The sequence below is a fragment of the Eumetopias jubatus genome, unplaced genomic scaffold, assembly GCF_037043125.1.
Source record: "Eumetopias jubatus isolate StellerSeaLion01/CBP00866 unplaced genomic scaffold, mEumJub1_p1.0 scaffold_4, whole genome shotgun sequence".
Lineage (NCBI taxonomy): Eukaryota > Metazoa > Chordata > Mammalia > Carnivora > Otariidae > Eumetopias > Eumetopias jubatus.
The window spans coordinates 109,204,320-109,221,226 of NW_028274810.1; the positions used below are offsets into that span (position 1 = coordinate 109,204,320).

General features: G+C 62.6%; 2 protein-coding genes across 3 annotated transcripts; one reads left to right on the forward strand and one right to left on the reverse strand.

Moving 5' to 3' along the window:
• Nucleotides 1-2,136: 2,136 nt before the first annotated feature.
• Nucleotides 2,137-4,330, reverse strand: PSCA (prostate stem cell antigen). The gene is given in 3 exon segments (XM_028095987.1): nucleotides 2,137-2,351; nucleotides 2,828-2,935; nucleotides 4,279-4,330. Coding segments are annotated over 3 exon segments (375 nt in total).
• A 6,076-nt stretch (nucleotides 4,331-10,406) lies between these two features.
• Nucleotides 10,407-16,263, forward strand: JRK (Jrk helix-turn-helix protein). Of its 2 annotated transcripts, none has more exons than XR_015768051.1 (2): nucleotides 10,407-10,455; nucleotides 11,433-11,812. XR_015768051.1 is itself a non-coding variant. In XM_028095988.2 (2 exons), exon 2 carries the CDS (start codon nucleotides 12,958-12,960, stop codon nucleotides 14,581-14,583), a length of 1,626 nt encoding a protein of 541 aa, XP_027951789.1. In that variant the 5' UTR covers nucleotides 10,416-10,455; nucleotides 12,544-12,957; the 3' UTR covers nucleotides 14,584-16,263. The 2 variants fall into 2 exon arrangements, 1 of the variants encoding a protein (XP_027951789.1); XM_028095988.2 differs by lacking the exon at nucleotides 11,433-11,812 and adding an exon at nucleotides 12,544-16,263 and having other exon boundaries at nucleotides 10,416-10,455.
• The last annotated feature ends 644 nt before the right edge of the window (nucleotides 16,264-16,907 follow it).

Below are 16,907 nucleotides of genomic sequence, written 5' to 3' on the forward strand. Positions count from 1 at the left end.
AGGAATCACGGGTGTTCCCTTAAAAACGAACACAAGTTCGTCTGTCCAGGGGAGCACCTCAGCCCCCGGATAGAACCGTGAGGGTCTCTATTCCTCGATATGGAAAGATCCATGTTTGAGAAAGCAGTTTGCTGGGGAGCGTGTACCGTGACCCAGGTGTGCACACCCGCGGCATGCACCTGCGCGTGCTTGCACAGGAAGCGTCCCGCGGACGGTGCAGACACTAGTCTAGGGTGTGGGGGTCTGAGTCCCGCACTCCCTTCTTCCTGGCCCTTCTGTAGTAAAGGACGGGATGGTGAGGGGAGAGGGAGATTAGGGTCCCACCCACACCCTGCCTTGGGCCAGTGGGCTGCTCCTGCAGGTGGCCCCCCCCTGCTGTCCCCACCCCAAGAGGAGGAGCCCCCATCGGCCCTCCGTCCTGGAGGACCACTGCCCCAGCTTGCTGGGTTGGGAGGGGCTCTTGCCCTTCCTTCTGTTGTCTGGAGGGCGGGGGAGGCTGGCCCCCCCTGAGGCTCTCAGCCTGAGGCTGCATGAACTTGGGGACAGCTCAGGAGGTCAGAGGATCCCCTGGTTCTAGGACATGGAGAAGCCAGCTGGGCCTCCCACATCACAGAGCCTGCCTGCCCTCCCCCCTCACCCGGGCCCAAGTATTTCTAACCCAGGAGCCCAGGACAGGGTCTGGGGGTCTGGGGCACTGCCTCACCGCCCTGAGTCTCAGCCCCAGGGAGGAGGACCCTTGCCCAAGGGTGTGGCTGACGTGTGGGCCACTGTAGGCTCCCTACCCTGCTCAGTGGACTGTGTGGCCCGTCCCTCTGGACTTCCAGGCCCCCCAGAGGCCCTCCAGCCACACACCGCTGTTTGTGATCCTCTCTCTGTGCTTTATTCTTTTTCAAGCTTCTTCTGCTAACATGCTACATATTTCTCTGTTTATCCTGTTCACCTAACCCCACTGTCCTGTAAGCTCCGTGATCTGGGGTGGCTCTAGGGCATCAAGATAGGTCGGGGAGAATCCATCCAAGCCCGGGCCACTGCTGTTTCTGGTGTGCCTGGAACAGTGCCTGGAACATGGTAGGTGTCTGTTCTGGGCAGATGTCCCCAGTGTCCTCTATGGTCACCCGGGCAGGGTCGATGAGTCTGGGCCCCACAGCTTCAGGGCACAAAGTACCACCAGAAGCCCAGTCCTGAGTGCCCACCAGTCCTCAGTTTCCAAGCTCCAGCCCAGCTCAGACCCTAATGGGCCTAATGCTCTGCCCAGGGCCGCCCAGTTCTGGGGTGCCCTCCCAGGAAACAAAGGCCCAGCCCTGAACCCTGGACCCTGGACTGGAGCCAAGCCAGGTCTGTGTGCTGAGTGTGGCTTGGGCCCCAGAGGGGCATCGTGGGAGAGGCCAGAGCCCACAGCTCCTCCACAGGAGCTGGGCGCCTGGGCTGGGAAGGGAGTGGGGAGAATCAGCACTCAGAGCAGGGAACTCTACCCTTCCGATGGGGCGACCCTGGGACTCCAGTGTGGCTGCCCAGCACAGCCCTGCACCCCAACCCTGACTTCCATCTGGGGACACGCAAGAACAGAGCTCTCTGCCACCAGGTCAGGGGGACTTTATTAAGGGCCTCCTGGGTGCTGGGATTCCTGCCCCAGGACCCCCATGGCTATGGGGAGCTGGACCCCCCCTCCACACCTCATCTCTGGGCCTGTGGGACCTCACATTCCCTGCCCCTAATTCTACTCAGCCTTCATGGCGCCCTCCTGAGTGCCTGCTCCTTGCTGGTTGCAGGGGACACCATGGGTGGAACATGGCTCAGATGATGGAGGGGGTGGGGCAGGGAAGGCTTCCTGGAGGAAGCGATGCCTGAGCAAGGGTTAAGGAGTAGGCTGCAACAAGGGAGTTGGATGGACCGCGTGCAGGCTGGGTTCTATTGACTTGGAACAGTGCCACATCAATAGAACCCAGCCTACTGAGCAGCAGGAGCTGGGCAGGGCTTCTGGAGGGAGCCATGGCAGGCTGGGAAAGGCAGAGGGGCATGGGCCACCTGAGTTAGGGTCTAGGAGGGGCCTCAACTGGGCCAGGTGTGTGCAAAGAGTGCTCCGGGGCCCTTGGGCACCGAGAGCCCGTGTGGGTCACAGTGGGGTCCTCCCGGATCCTACAGCCTGCTGGGGCCCCGGAGCAGCAGGCCACCAGGAGCGGTGAGCAGTGTGAGTGTGACAGCAGCTGGCTGCAGGGCGTGGGCCCTGTTGGCGTTGCACGGGTCAGTGGAGCAACACGTGATGTTCTTCTTGTCCGTGTAGTAGTTCTGCGAGTCCTCCACACAGTGTGAGCGGCAGCCCTTGCTAATGGCTGTCACGATGCCAACAGCACCTGGGGGTCGGGACGCTCAGCTGGGTCTGGGTCCTGGACACTCACCCCCTGGCCTTGTCCCCACTCCCATGGCCCTCTCTCTGTCCCCTAACTACCAGTCTATAGTCACTCTGGGTGACGACCTCAAGCCTGCAGTGTCAGGGCAAGTGCAGGGGCTCATCCACATCCACATGCCCAAGGCAGCCAGACCTTCTGCTGGGCACTTAAAATGCCTAATGAATGGGTGAATGCAGGGATGGATGAATGACTGATGGATGGGGGGGGGATGGATGGGTGGGAAGCTGAGCACCTGTATCTGTGAGTGGATGGATGAACAAGTGGGCAGGTGGACAGAAGGTTCTTTGAGTCCCTACCAGGGGGTGGGAAGGTGCAGGGAGTCAAAGGGAATGGCAAGAGGCAGGGCAGAGCCCCATCCAGCCCTGGGGGAATCTGGGCAGGGTCACGGGGAGGTCTGTGGGGACGGCAGGGCCACTCACGGTTACGCTCGGTCCAGCACTAGGTCTCGGAGCTGGTGCAGTTCTGCACATGCTGGCAATCGTGGTTGCTCACCTGGGCCTTGCAGGAGAAGCACTGCAGGGTGGTGCCTGGGGAGGGTGCTCAGAGTGGGGAAGCAGCACTGCAGGGCGGTGCCTGGGGGGTGCTCAGAGTGGGGAAGCAGACTCGTTTTCCCATCTGTCACAGCTTCCAGGTTGCTGGGAGTGTGCAAGAGCACAAGAGCCCACTGCAAACTGGGACCCCCTGTTAGTGGGGAGCACTAGTGCCCAGGGAGGGCACTCCACTCATCAAAGTCCACCAGGAACGCTTCTCTGCCCACCTGCTGCCACGGCCCCTGGAACCCACCGTTAGTGCCCCAGCCCACCCCTCTGTCAAATGCCTGCGGTCTGAGACGGAAGGGAGTGACTGCAAACTGGCTCCCCCCACTCGGCAGGCGGCCCAGCTGGGCACTGGGCAGGTGAGGCCAGGGTGGACAGGACCCTTCCCAGAATTGCTCCTGCCACCAGGCATCGAGGCCCTTCCATCACTGTCTCTAAAAGCCTGTGCAAGCCCGACCCAGCCTCCCAGCCCCGCCCAGGCCTCCCCAGTGCCAGGAGACCCTGTGTGGGCCCCTGGCCAGGCCCTGCTCTGTTCCCCGGGGGTAATGGCACCAGCCGGCATGATAAGGTCCCTTCTGGTCAAAACAATGATGGGATGGGATCAAGTCACCTGAGCGTAAGCAGGCCCCATGCTGCTAGTCCCGTGCTTGGTCACCACACACACTAGCTGACCCCCAGCAGCCTTGGGGGTCATTGTCATGACCCCCCACTTTCCAGAAGAGGAAGCTGAGGCTCTAAGAGACTTGGTGAGCCCGAGCTGGGCTTGGAGTGCAGACTAGAGCAGCCGAAGCCCGCACCTTTTCCCCGGGACCCCAGTCTGGGTGTCTGCTGTCCTTGCTGCCCACAGTGGACCCCAGGGCTGGGCCTGGGGAGAGGCCCCAGGTGCTCTCAGGACACCCCCAGGCTCCCCCCTTTCATTCTGCCCTCCTTGCCTCCGTGGCACTTCTTACCTTGAGGCTTTTTGCCCCTGTGCCTCCCCCAACACTGCAGGCTCCCCGTGTATCCCTCCGGCTGGTGGCTCTCCAGGAGCCAGGCCCTGTGCCATGGTGGTAAAGGAGAACGCCATCCTGCGCTGCCTGCCTCTGGGTGAGGCCCTGCTGCACCCTGGCTGCACTTGGAGCTGCCCCGGGGGTGACACGGGCAAGGACCAAAGCCCCTTCTTCCTGCCGCTTCCTCCCTTACCTCCCACCTGACTCCCTCCCCCCAGCCCCCACCTCCACCTCCTCTCTCTGTCCTTCTGGGTGGTCCCCTCTCTGAGTGCCCCTCTGGTCTCCCCTGACTGTCCCCCCAAGCCCTGTTCCCGTGGCCCTGCGCCATGGTGGTGGAGGTCTCACCTGGCCGCAGGGCCAAACCAATGGCCAGCAGGGTGAGGAGGACAGCCTTCATGGTCACCAGCGGGTGGCGGTGGGCTGGACTCAGGGTGGCTTTATACAGCTTTGGCTGGCAAGGGGGAGGCTCCACCACCCACTGTCAATAGGGACGGGTTCCCCAGGGCCAGCAAGTACTCCGGGGCGGGTAGATCCCAATCTCCGGCTGCCCTGCCAGGCTGCTCGCCACCGCTCCCTTTGTCTTTCTGTCTACTTCCAGAAGGCAGGGCCTGCCCAGGGCAGGGGCCATTTCTTAGCCACCCCAGGGCGAGGTGCCGAGGCGCCAGAGCAAGCAGTGAGGGCAGAGAAGGGTGAGTGGGGGGGCCAAGTTTGAGGGCCAGCCTCCCTTGGGCCCTGCTCTGCTCCCAGGGCTCCTGGTCCCCCAGGGGCAACAGGCCTTGAATGGCCACACATGAGAGGTGCCTTGGTGCAGGGGGCAGGGGGGTAGGGGGAGACCATTCTGGAAAGTGCCCTGGAGGCCAGAGGAGGGCTGGCACAGTCCAAGTGCACGCTGGGGTGCAGGCTTAACCCTCGTGACCTTCCTTAATCCCCACACACCATGGAGCTTTAGCTGCAAGGGAGTCTGGGAAATAAAGCATCAGCAGCCTCTGTAGGAGGAGGTGGAAGGGGGTTGGCACCGCGCTGGACATTGTCCGCAGCCCAGACCCACTCTCCACCCTGTTTGTGTCCTGAGATCCCTTGAGGGTCCCAAAGGGCTTCCACTGGCTGGAGACCAGAGGGTGGGAGGTGCAGAGGCTGGGCCATCTCTTCCGCTGTGCCCCAACAGCGAGGCTGCAGTGGCCATGCCTGGCCGTGTCCTGGGGGCCAGCCTCCTTCCTTCCCACCAGCCCCAGCCAGCCTCGGGTAACGGTCCCTTCCCCTCACCCCTCCAAGCCCAGGGGCCCAGGGGCTTCCTGCCGCTCTTGGCCTGGGGCCCATTCATGCTCCCCATTGTCCCTCTAAGCGTGACCTTCCCTTTGTAAGCAGTCTCCCCATGACCCCTTGGAGTGTCCGCTGGGTGCTGGCAGCTACAGGCCACGTCCACCACCTGCTGACCCCATGTGTCTGGGGAGGGGACAGGCTCCTCCCAGGGGTGGAGAGAGCACCTTTCATTTCCTGATGCTCACTTGGCCCTGGGATGGCACCTCTGACCTTGCTTTGGCATCTGACCTCATTCCCCTGGGCAGGGCCAAGTGCGTGTTGCTGGCAAGGCCCTCGCTGGGGAAATGGGCTCCATCTCCCAGCTCTCCTGGGCAGTGGGGGGAGCAGAACGACACCCCTGGTGGGGGGCAGCTTCAACCCTTTCACCCTGAGTCCTGGGTCAAGGTCACATGGTGATGTGGGCCAGGGGTGAGACCCAGAGCTCCCTGGGATTTTCTGCACCTCTGGGGTCTTTCCTACACGGCCCCCTGGCAGCCACCAGTTTGGGCCCTTTCCCGTGGAGGGCGTCTCTCCTTTGGCAGATGAGGAGCCTGGGGCCCAGAGACGGACAGGACCTTGCTCAAGGTCACATGGGGGGGGAGGTGAATGTGGTCCCTCCACCAGCTGCCTTTCTGGTCTACTCTGCCGGCTCAGAACTTTCTCCCTGAACACCCCCACTCCAGCCCACCATCCCCAGTGCCATCAGCTCAGGTGCCTCATGTGGTAAAATGTTTGTGACTTCACCGTTTCAGTGTATGGCTGTCTGCCTGCTGGCCCACCCCCAGCTCACTGGGACTGGGGGTGCCCTGGACTGGAGCCTTTCTTATCTGCCTTTTTATTCAAGGCACCCAGTACCTAGCACCAGCCTGGAGCATTCATTCTTCAAATATTGACAGGTGCATAAATGTTTGTTAGTCTGATTTGGTATGAGGTGATGACCCTAAGGCAGTGGTTCTCAAGCAGGGGGTGCTTCTGGGCCCCGGAGGACATTTGGCAATGCCTGAGGACATTGTCAGTTGTCCCATCAGGGGGGTGCCACTGCCTTCCAGTGGGTGCAGGCCAAAAATGCTGCTCAGCATCCTGCACAGGATGCGCCCATGACAGAGACACATCCAGCTTGATGCGAACAGAACCTCGGGGCAGGAGCCACCGGGATGAGACTGCTGTCCCACTGAAGACGGAGGGCAGAGAATCAGACCAAGCAGGGAAGGACATGAATTTTGGGCGGCCAGGGGCAAAAATGCTATGGTCTGACTTGTGTCCCCCCAAGTCCTATGTTGAAGCCCCAATGAGATGTATTTGGAGGTGGGGCCGCTGGGAGGCGAATAGGTTCAGATGAGGTCATGAGGGTGGGGTCCCCACGATGGGGTTTGTGCCCTGATAAGATCAGACACCAGAGCTCCCCCCACCAGGTGAGAACACAGCAAGAAGGGGGCCGTCTGCAGTCCAGGACGTGGGTCCTCGCCAGAACCCGACCCTGCCGGCACCCCGATCTCAGACTTCCAGCCTCCAGAGCTCTGAGAAATCAGTCTCTGTTGTTTTTGTCACCCGGTCTGTAGTCACTTATTATGGCGGCCTGAGCCGACTGAGCTCATGGCCTATAAGCCATAGCTGAAATCCTGAAGCCCATGGCCACAATGCCCTAGACACGGTTATTAACTGCCCCCCACCCTGGCACAGGCTGATCTCTGACATTAGTCCAAAACTAAGCCCTCGCTAGGGTCACAGTCTGAGCCCTTACTCTGCTCACCAAATGAGCCCTGACCCCGGTCACCCAGAGGACCTGGCCCCGGTCACTGACGGCGTCTTGTCCCATCACCCATGCTTCGGGCACATCCTGAATACAGCCCCTCAGCCTAGACTGAGCCTGGACCCTCTGGCTGTCCCACTTCCTGGGAAGGCCTGTCACTAAGGGGCATGAGGCCCTGCAGTCCCTCCCTGCAGTGGACGGGGTCAGGGTGTGGCTTTGGTATGACTCACCCTTAGCCCCTTTCCTCTCCTCTGCTTTGCGGTCGCCTTCTGGGGCTCCAGATTTTCCTGTTCTCGCTCACTTCTGCACCTGCCTGCCCAACCCGCTGGGGTCCCTGGAGATCCTGCCTGCTCACATTTCCCTTCTCCCCAGGATGGAAAGCCAGAAAGCCAGGGCTGGTGGGACCAGCAGCAGGGCCAGGCCCTGGGAGGAGGCAGGATCGCTGACCCCACCTTGTGCAGGGTCTTTACCAACAGACCACGACCTCCCAGGGCTGCTATGTGAATGGACACCAGTTTTGGATGAATCTTATATTTTAGGCAGAATTAATTTAAAAATAAAGATGGTAGGTTAAATACAAAACCACTACTGATTTCACCTTCCACTTCTGTAGACCTTTTCCTTTAGAAAAATGCATTCGTAAAATCGAGAGGGTCATCCACATGCTGCCAGACCACTGACAACTGGGAAAACACGCTCAGTGCCCGGTCTCCCATTTTGGGCTCTTGACATTCAGGCATCTTGCAAGCTCTGCGCGTGCATGTGTGTGTGTGTGTGTGCGTGTGCATGCGGGTATGGGGGCACTGAGTCCCATGACGGGCCCTGGGAGCCTGCTTCTCACCCCCTGGCCCACCACGGCCAAGCTCCCACAGCCCACTGCCAGCCTGGGTGCCCGATCATCTCTAATTCTGTGAAGGGCCTTGCGCCCCAGAGGAGGGGCCTCTTCCCGGTCCTCACAAAGGTGTCCCATGCACCACTGGAGGCTCTGCCCCAAACCCAGCCCCTCCTCCATTCCAGCCCTCTGCCGGGCCCCTCCTCCTCTGGTGCCTCTCAGATCTGTCCCTCTCTCCTCCCTCCTGGAGTGAGGTCAGGGAGCCCAGGAGACCCGGCCCACTCAGGCAGCGCCACCCCTCTGCCAGAGGGTGTGGAATTCACAAGCACCCCCAGCCTGGAGCCAAAGCCCCCTCTTTGCTGTGAGAGACTTGTCACTCCAAGAGCCCCGCTCTGGGGACTGGCTGGTGATGTTTCCCCACCTGAGGCCTCCAGGATCCGGGCGAGTGGTTCTGCTGCATCCAGTCCTGCCTCCAGGTGGAGGCCTGCAGGCTGAGGGACGACATGCCCAGAAGGGGCTCCTGTGGTGGGCCTGGAGGGGGCAGGGAGAGTCAGATGTGGTGTGGCCTGCTGGGGACCTTTCTGTGGAGCCCACTGGGATGCCAGGGGTGGGGCGGGGGGGTGATCTGCTCAGACTGACGCTCTCAAGGCCACTCTGGCTGTGAACAGGGATAGGGAGGCTGTCGTGGTGAGCAGGTGTGGTCTGGGGACTCAGTCCTGTGCATGGGGGGTGACAGGGAGAGGGGAGTCCTCAGTGGCAGTCCCTAGGAGACACCACATCTTTCTTCTCCTCCTCTTTCTGACCGTTTCTTCTCTGTCAGCATGGGCTCAGTCCTGGAGATGCGGCCCAAGGGTCCCGGAGTGATGATGGGAGCATCTGGGGGAACCCCATGCATCTTGGGAGTCAAACCCCAGGCCCCTGCCAGCCCCATGCCGGTTCGGGGAGGTGCATGCAATCCCGTGTCCACGAGGTGGCAGCAGACTGTCACCCACAGGGATGGAGCCAGCCTTCCTGGGGGGTCACCTGGCTGCCCCAAGAGACCCTGCTCAGTCCCCCTCGAGTTATGCTCAGTGGCCCCAATTTTCTCCTCTGTGAAACACATCCGCTTCTAGCACCTCCAGACTCTTGACCCACAGATCCACGTGCAGCAAGGTGGTTAGTCTCGAGCCACTGAGTTTGGGGGTGCTTCATCATGCAGTAGTAGGTGGCTGCTGTGGGGGCAAGGACAGAAGCAAGGAGGCCAGGGGGCCCCGGGCCAGGGAGAGAGCAGCTGTGGGCGTGAGGAGATCAGATGGGGCGTGGGTGGGGAGGGCAGAGCTGGGCAGACCTCCCGGTCAATCAGGCCGCAAGGCACAGCGCGAGTGAAGCATGACTGAATTTTTGGCCCGAGTGAATGCAAAGATGACAGTGCCACTCACTGAGATGGGCAGTGCATGGATGGGGCAAGGCTGGGCGGCGTCCTGAGCTCAGGCCTAGAAATGCTGGGCGTGAGGTGCTGCACACGGAGATGCTGGGAAGGGTTCCCGAGACGGGTCCTGGTAGGACCTGCCAGTGCTGGTACTTGCCCAGAGACGAGATCACCCAGCGAGTGGGTGTGGCTAGAGAGGGGAGAGCCAAGGAGTGAGCCCAGGCAGCCAGGAATCCTCAGGGGGGTGCGGGGAAGGAGGGCCTGGGGTGGTAGCACCCTGGGAGCCCGGGGAGGAAAGTGAATGGAGTGGGAAGGAGCGACGGAACTGTTTTAGTCCCCCGTGGCTATGTAACAAGTAACTAGACACTTGGTGGCCAAAAGTGACACACATGGTGTCAGCAGCGCTGGTTCCTTCCAGAGGCTGCAGGAAAGAATGCACACTCCTCGGCTTGCAGCTCCTCCTCCGCCTACAAATCACACACTCCGACCCGTGTCTCTGGTCACATTTCCTTTTCCTCTGCTCCCGTGGTCATGTCGTCTTCCCTGACCCTCCTCCCTCCCTCCTGCTAGACCCCGTGCTTACACTGCCCCCTGCCCCCGATAATCAGGATGATCTCTCCATCTCAAGAATCTTAATCACATCTGCAAAGCCCCTGTTGCCACCTGAGGTCACGTATCCCTAGATTCTGGGGATGGGGCTGTGGAGGTGTGGGCGTGGTGGGGGGCACTCTTCAGCCGCCAGGGCTGGACTCTGGTCTCCAAAAGACTCCCATCTGGAGGTCCACTGCAAGTCTCACCAGCTCTAAAGCCTCACACGTCAACATCCAAACCCCGCACATCAGGTGTGGAAGAGGCGCCAGCTGAGGAAGAGGCCCAGTGGGAAGAAAACACGCTGGCATTGGATTTCACTAACGGGAGCGGCCCCATCGCCGCGCTCCTGCCAACCCTGGCTCGGGACTGCAAGAGCCCCGAGTCCTTCAGCACAGGGCTGCACTCACACAAGAACCGCGACTCCCGGGCGGGTGCGCCCGCCGGCAGGTGCACCGGGAGGGGCCCCGCCGTCCCCGCGCCGCGGCGCTCGGCGGCCCGCAAGGCCACCGAGAGGCCGAGCCAGTCCTCCCGGCTGCCTAGAGCGTCCCGGAAGTGGCCCGGGGAAGGCGGCAGGGGCGGACCGGCGGCCGGGAGAGCGGCGGCACTTCCGGCGGCGGCGGCGGTTGCGGCCCGGGTCCGCAGGTGAGTGGGGGCAGGGCCGGGGGGGCGGGCGCCGCGCGGTGTGTGCCTTCCCGGGCGGAGGCTCCTCCCGTGCCAGCCCCGCCGCCGCCGCCGGGTCTGGCCGCGCCGCCGCTCGCAGACCCTCGGGGCCCCGCCGGCGGAGAGGGTCGGTCACGGGGTCCCCGCCCCGGGACCCACCGGACGGGGACTTGCACGGCTTTCCTCTTTTCTTTCCGGTGTGCGCGTTTGCCCCGGGCCGAGCTTCTGCCCCCAGGCGTGGGCCCCGGGAAGGAAGCGCTTTCAAGGCACGCCGGCCCTCGTCGCCTTGGCCCCGGCGTTCCCGTGGAGGCCCCGCACCTGCGCTGTGGGCGGAGCCGGGCCTGCTGACGCCCCTCCCCGGACCCCCCCCCCGCCTCGGCGCCCCCCCCGCCTCGGCGCCCCCCCCCCGGCACCCCCCCCGGCACCCCCCCCCGGCGCCCCCCATCAGACCGCGCCCCCTGACGCCCCCCAGCAGGCTGCGCCCCCCTTCCCCGTGCACCTGCCCCTGCGCATTCCTCGCCCGTGGATTTTCCCTGTGTTTGCCCCAGTCTCTAAATTACTTGTTTTCTTTAGTGTTTCTCCCTCATGGCCCCCCCGCCCCCCCTCACACCGCTGCTCCGCCTCCTTCTCCTAAACCCTTCAGGCTCTCTTCTCAGGTCCAGGCTTCCCCTCGCGGGGAAGGGGAGCTAACGTGAAGGGGCGCGCCCTCCTTTGCCTCCTGCCCGCTCTGTCCCTTCATGCCCCCCCCCGCCCCGTGTTTTGTCTGTCCCCCCCGCACAGGAGGATGAGGTGTGTACACCCGTGTTCGTGTGGCCTCAGTCTCAGTGCTTATGTTAAACTCACAAGGCTAGAAACCGCCTTAATTCTCTTGCTGTACGAGGTGACCTTTTGGTTTAAGAAATTGTTCCAGAATATCCGGTTATCTGAATTTCAGTTTTAAAAGGAGTTTTGTCTCGCAGGCGGGACCACAGTGTTTTCAACTACTGAATGTCACCCTGCACACATCTTGCATACACCCGCATGTCAGGAAGAGGAAACGTCTAGAACCCTCCGTTTCAGGGGCGGAGCCTGCAGGAGGCCTTTCTGGGCGGTTCCCCCTCCTGCCCTCTGCTGTGCTTGGACTTAGTCTCTCATGGTGGCCTTTACTTCCCTCTGCTGCCGGGAGGGTCAAGCAGTACACTGTCATTGCTGCCCTGGAAGCAGGATGAAGATAGATCCCTGAAGGAGCAGCGTGCTCACCGGGCAGACCAGGAGGCTGATCCAGAAGGGGGAAGGGATGTGCCCAGAGCTGGCTGGTGATGGGTCTAGAGTTAGTCTTCGGGGTTCTTGCTACATTTGAATAAACATCATTTCTCTTGAGTTGTGTCCTCAAAGAGCTACATTTTTATGCTCCACATACGAGTCGTCCTGTGGCCTCAGCATCTGCACAAGGTGGGAAGACACAGCCAAAGTAAGGGTTTGGGTGGGAGGCAGTGGGGAGTTGCTCGAAGCCCACCTGTGAGGACTGCATGCCTTCCGTTGCAGGACGGGATGACTGGCGGTGAGCTGGCTGTAGCCTCCCTGGCGATCTGCCATCTCTCCTGGGTGAGAGGGGCCAAGTCATGAAGGAACTGAGGGGACGTGGGCTGTGAGGGAGGAGATGGGACTGTCCCAGCAGACACTGCACTGAGTAGGCCAGCAGGGCCGGTCACTGCCGGCAACAGGCTGGAGGATGTTGGTGTCGTAGCAGGCCAAGTGCGGTGGGGATGTGATTCCCGAAGGATCCAGCAAGGCTGCCTCTAGTCTCAGCCCTGCAAGTCTACTCAGCGCCGCAGGGAGGGTCAGGAGAGGATGGAGTTGTCCAGCCTGAAGGAGCGGTGGTGACCGAGAGGTCGCTGGAAAGAACCCGTGTGCCCAGCTGGGCAGCCTCCCGGACGCTGCGTGCTCGGGCCAGCTCCCGTGTCGGTTGCCCCTACAGCACTGTGGTTTCTGCTGCAGCTTCCCTGTGCACCTGAAGTCAAAAGTGCATGCCTGCAGGTCGCCCAGGCCCGCGGTCTGTAATGTTCTTTCTTCCCCTGTTCTGCCTTCCAGTTCCTAAAGCACGGCGTCAGACAGTGCCGTGAGCCCGGAGAGGCATCCTGCGGAGACAGCACAGCCTCGCGTAGCCAGAAGCCAGCTCCCGGGACCCCTCGACGCTCTGGTCCACATTTGAAGGGAGGAGCGGCCACCGTCCCCCTCAGAGAAGGCCAGGAGTTCCAACGGTGTGGACGCGTCCAGGGACAGTGTGACACGAGTCGTCTCTCCTGCAGAGAGGCAGGGAGGCGGCAACATCGCTATCACTGGAGGGGGGATCAGAGGAGGAACTGTGGCTCGTGGTGGCCCAGGATCAGTGGAACGGGACAGGCCGGTGAGGGAGCAGAGGACGGGGAGGAGAGGCAAGGAGTCCGCCAGGACCCCCTCCCACGTGTGTCCTCCCCAGCCCCTGGGGAGAAGCCACTGCCCCCCATGGCCTCCAAGCAGGCCGCTGGGCGGAGCCCAGGGGAGAAGCGCAAGAGGGTGGTGCTGACCCTGAAAGAGAAGATTGACATCTGCACGCGCCTGGAAAAGGGGGAGAGCAGGAAGGTGCTGATGCAGGAGTACAACGTGGGCATGTCCACCCTGTACGACATCAAGGCCCACAAGGCGCAGCTGCTGCGCTTCTTTGCCAACTCAGACTCCAACAAGGCCCTGGAGCAGCGTCGCACCCTGCACACGCCCAAGCTCGAGCACCTGGACCGGGTCCTGTACCAGTGGTTCCTGGGGAAGCGGGCCGAGGGTGTGCCTGTCTCAGGCCCCATGCTCATCGAGAAGGCCAAGGACTTCTATGAACAGATGCAGTTAACGGAGCCCTGCGTGTTTTCTGGCGGGTGGCTCTGGCGTTTTAAGGCCAGGCACGGCATTAAGAAGCTGGACGCGTCTAGCGAGAAACAAGTGGCCGACCACCGAGCAGCCGAGCAGTTCTGTGGCTTTTTCCGGAGCCTCACGGCCGAGCACGGCCTGTCCCCTGAGCAGGTTTACAACGCCGATGAGACCGGCCTTTTCTGGCGGTGCCTGCCCAATCCCAGCCTGGAAGGTGGGACAGTGCCCGGCATCAAGCAGAGCAAGGATAGACTGACCGTCCTCATGTGTGCCAATGCCACCGGCTCCCACAAGATCAAGCCCTTGGTGATTGGGAAAGGCGGCGGCCCCCGGGCTTTTGGGGGCATTCAGCACCTGCCTGTTGCCTACAAAGCCCAAGGTAACGCGTGGGTGGACAAGGAGATTTTTTCGGACTGGTTCCATCATATCTTCGTTCCGTCGGTGAAGGAGCACTTCCGGGCAGCGGGTCTGCCCGAGGACAGCAAAGCCATTCTGCTGCTGGACAACGCCCGCGCCCGCCCGCGGGAGTCCGAGCTGGCCTCCGGTAACATCTTCACCGTCTTCCTGCCCGCCACCGTCACCGCGTTGATTCAGCCCATGGACCAGGGCATTCGGAGAGATTTCATGAGGCACTTCATCAACCCCCCCGTCCCACTGCAGGCCTGCCACCCCCGCTACAGCATGAACGACGCTGTCTTCAACGTGGCCTGCGCCTGGAGTGCCGTGCCCCGTGACGTCTTCAGCCGGGCCTGGAGGAAGCTGTGGCCCGCGGTCACGTTCGCCGAGGGCTCGTCTTCGGAGGAGGAGCCGGAGCGCCTCCGAGCGAAGCCTCACGATCAGACTTTTGCACACATCCTGGAGCTGGGGAGAGAGGCCCCGGCCCGCCCTGGCAGCCGGCTTCCCCGGGGCGTGGCTGCAGAGCAGGGCGGGCTGGGTCGTGTGGCTGGAGAGGGCCTGGCCCCGGCTGCCGGGAGCCCGGAGCAGGCCGAGAAGGACGGTGACGAGGCGGCCTGGGAGCAGGCAGCCTTGTCCTTTGACGCCGTGGTGCGCTTCGCTGAGGGACAGTCCTGCTTCACGGCGCAGGAGGTGGGGCAGCTGCGTGCGCTGCGCTCGGTGTTCGCCAGGCAGAGGCAGGTGAATCGGCGGCGTGTGGCCCTCAGGGCCATGGTCAAACTCGAGGCCCCCCAGGAGGCCCCCCCTCTGCCCTGCTCCTCCACGGCAGGCGAGCACTGACGTCGGCGCATCCCTCACCTGCGGGCCGGAGCTTGTCCGGGAGGTCGGGGTGCCTGGTGTGGGCTCTCGGCCGCTCGGGATGGCCCATCCCCGCGCGTCTGGTTCATCGCGGGCTTACCATGTTTTCCGTCCTGGCACGTCAGTGTGAGCAGCCGCTCCGGAAGGGTCCCGTGCACCCGAAGCTGAGCGGAGCGTCCCGTGGCCAGAAGCCAGGACCGTGCCAGGCAGATTCTGGCCTCGTGTTTGCCAGCTGAGCCCTGCTGTGTGTGTGGGTGGAGATGTCTGTCCATCCAGGAGGAGCAAAGCCGGCCCTTGGGCCAACTGATGGCAGTACCTGGGGCCACTTGCCAGGGCTAGTGTTTCCCTGGGCCCACCTGCCTTCCCCTCGGGGCGCGGTCTGTGGTGTGGCGCCGTCCCTGAGTCAGGTGGGCGCCCCTGTCTGTGGCTTTATAGGTGGCGGGTCGTCACTTCAGCCATGAACTCATTTAGCTGCGCCAGCCTCCTGCAAGTTCCTCCGTGTTGCCAGGAGGTCTCACCCCTTGGGCTGGGACCCCAGGGCGTGGGGACCGCACATCGGGTTGGCACGGCGGAGTCGCTTCCCCTAACGCAAGCAGGACTGTCTGCCCAGGCCTCCCGTTGCCCCGAGGGGGCCCTGGCGCACTGTGGGCATGTCCAGCGTCCTGGTGCCGAATCTACTCCGTTGTCTGAGCCTCCGTTGTGCAGGAGTTCGTCCTGATCGCCTGCATGTCACTGAGTTTGCTGAGGCGTTCAGAAATGTGTCTTAGGCGTGCACTTGTGACCCTGCGTAAGATGAGCTGTTTGGATTTCCAGCTGTGTTTGAACTTCGGCGTTGGCTGTTCACGCCTCAGTACCCCATGCGGGGAAGAGCCGGCTGCACGGCTTGGTTGTGGGAAGATTGTGGCTCCCTGCTGCCCGTAGCCTGGACTGGCCCCCGGGGACAGCGGCGCACCCTCCTTGCGCGCATATGGGGGGCTGTGACTTTCTGTCTTTCACCTCTGCGCCCTGGCATTCCGGCCTGGCCGTCTGGCCAGCTCGTGGTTCTCAGGCCGCCCACCCCCCCGCGACGTTTGGTTCATTGTCCATTCCTCTGCTGTGTGTGCATCTTCCCAAGCATAAGGCGACGGTTGTTGCTGCCACAGTGTCACCCTGTGGACGTGCGTGCTTCCTGCTTTAAATGCAGGGCTGAAGGTTGTGAACCGAGCAAGGCCATTTTTCAGAGCGTCGTTGTAGAGCCTTCAGGCCAAATTGCCTCAGGGCTGTGCTGCCGTTGCGCCCTTTCCTTCCTGTGCCCAGGGTGACATCTGTGCACCCGTGTGGTTGGCTGCCAATTCGGACTCATGTGGCTCCGTGGTGTTGAATTGCAGCTGCTTGCGGTGTCACGGGACGTGAGGTGTCAGGGGTCCCTGGAGTGCCTGTCCTCATGTCGGTGTAGGTGGTGGCGGCCCGGAGAGGCGGCCGGATGCTGAGGAGCTCCCCCGTGCTTCTCGAACAGTGGGACTTCACTGGCTGGGTGCAGCCAGGGGAGGGGCAGGACACGTGGGGCTCCTGGGTCCCCGGTGGAGGCTTTGTCCCATCAGACTGTAGACCCCAGGCCATGGATTCGTGACCTGCCCCTGTCCTGGCTGTTCTGTGGCCGGTCAGTAAATGCTTGTCATCGGACAGCCTGAGGGGTGTCTGTCCTCAGAGCGCACCTTTCAGAAGCAGCCACAGAGCACGGCACCAGCTCGAACCCTCTTGCTGCTCGGGAGGTTCTGGGGCAGAGCAGGCTCTGGCCTCCCCTGCCTCCCTCTCTGATGGGCAGCACGCTTCTCTGCATGTGGCCTCTGCTGCTGGCTCGGGCGGAGCCAGGTGCCGCAGCCAGCCACGGAGCCACATGTGGGTGGTGGCAGAGGCCCAGGGCCCAGCAAGGCTGTCTGGGGAGCTGTGCGGCCCGGCGGCTGGTGAGTGCCTCCACCCCATCCCGCCGCCACCCTGCCCTCTGGGAGCCCCTCCCAGCTGCTCCGCTCAGCACTTCCTGCCCGGCCTCTCAGGCTCAGGGGTCAGAGTGCTTGTGCCTCAGAATCCTTCCCAAGCAGTTCTGGGTGGAGCCCGACTAGACTGGATGTGAAATCGGAGCCAGTGTGACCAGTGCCCCCTTCTTTCCTCTCTGGCCATTGCGGAGGCACCTTCAGGAGGCCTGGGCTCTGCGTCCCCCACGAGCATGAGGCCCAGAGTCCCAGCGGTAGGGTCCACGGGTGCGGCGTCTGGGAGGCTTCTCCATCCCCTTGAGCCATGCTTGCACCCCTCCTGGCTAGTCTTTCCTG

Excerpts from the sequence above, each read along its gene's own strand:
- JRK (XM_028095988.2), top strand. The coding sequence starts at position 12,958 with ATGGCCTCCAAGCAGGCCGCTGGGCGGAGCCCAGGGGAGAAGCGCAAG.